General features: G+C 49.2%; 1 protein-coding gene across 1 annotated transcript; it reads left to right on the top strand.

The window, feature by feature from the left end:
* Nucleotides 1–21: 21 nt before the first annotated feature.
* On the top strand, nt 22–860 carry LOC115307599 (olfactory receptor 14J1-like). The gene has a single exon (XM_029961020.1). The coding sequence runs from the start codon at nt 22–24 to the stop codon at nt 808–810; it is 789 nt and encodes a 262-aa protein (XP_029816880.1). The 3' UTR covers nt 811–860.
* Nucleotides 861–1,100: the final 240 nt, after the last annotated feature.

Raw genomic sequence — 1,100 nt, 5'->3', positions numbered from 1 at the left:
GACCACCACCTGCACACCCCCATGGGCTTCTTCCTGCTCAACCTCTCCCTCACAGACCTGGGCTGCATCTGCACCACTGTCCCCAAAGCCATGCACAATTCCCTCTGGGACACCACAACCATCTCCTACATGGGATGTGCTGCGCAGCTCTTTTTCTTTCTGTTCTTCATCACAGCAGAGTATTTCCTCCTGACCATCATGTGCTACGACCGCCACGTTGCCATCTGCAAACCCCTGCACTACGGGACCCTCCTGGGCAGCAGAGCTTGTGCCCACATGGCAGCAGCTGCCTGGACCACTGGCTTTCTCTATTCTCTGCTGCACACAGTCAATACATTTTCCCTGCCCCTGTGCCAGGGCAATGCCCTCGGCCAGTTCTTTTGTGAAATTCCACAGATCCTAAAGCTCTCCTGCTCAGGCACGTCCCTGAGGGAAATTGGGCTTCTTGCTTTTAGTGCTTTTCCTTTTCTGGGTTGCTTAATTTTTATTGTTTTCTCCTATGTGCAGATCTTCAGGGCTGTGCTGAGGATCCCCTCTCAGCAGGGACAGCACAAAGCCTTTTCCACGTGTCTCCCTCACCTGGCTGTCATCTCAATCTTTGTCAGCACTGGCATATTTGCCTACCTGAAGCCCCCCTCCATCTCCTCCCCATCCCTGGATCTGGCCCTGTCAGTTCTGTATTCAGTGGTTCCTCCAGCACTGAACCCCCTCATCTACAGCCTGAGGAACCAGGAGCTTAAGGATGCCCTGAGAAAAATGATGACTGGATGCTTTTCAGGAGCAATTATGTGCCAGGTTTTTGGTGTGTAGCATTTAGAATAGGACTCCTTAATGGCCCAGCCTTCCTGCTCAGGTTATTCGTGGAGGTCATTGGGTTCTTTTTGCAATAATTTTCTGTGCAATTAAATATTATTATGCCTCTGCTTTCTAAATTAGTGTCCACCTTTTGATTTTGACACTAAGACTGTATAAATGATGAATTGTGCTCTCTGAGTATTTAAGCAAAATAAATGACTCTGCAGTGCCTTCTTTGTCCAAGACCCTTCTTCTCAGATGTTCCTAAAGGACAGCACACTGCAGGACAGGGTGTATTTGCAAAC

Source organism: Manacus vitellinus, unplaced genomic scaffold, assembly GCF_001715985.3.
Source record: "Manacus vitellinus isolate BGI_N305 unplaced genomic scaffold, ASM171598v3 scaffold_3050_pilon, whole genome shotgun sequence".
Taxonomy (NCBI): domain Eukaryota; kingdom Metazoa; phylum Chordata; class Aves; order Passeriformes; family Pipridae; genus Manacus; species Manacus vitellinus.
This window is presented reverse-complemented; position numbering and strand designations above follow the sequence as displayed.

Coding starts and splice junctions, on each gene's coding strand:
- LOC115307599 (XM_029961020.1), top strand. CDS start 22: ATGGGCTTCTTCCTGCTCAACCTCTCCCTCACAGACCTGGGCTGCATC.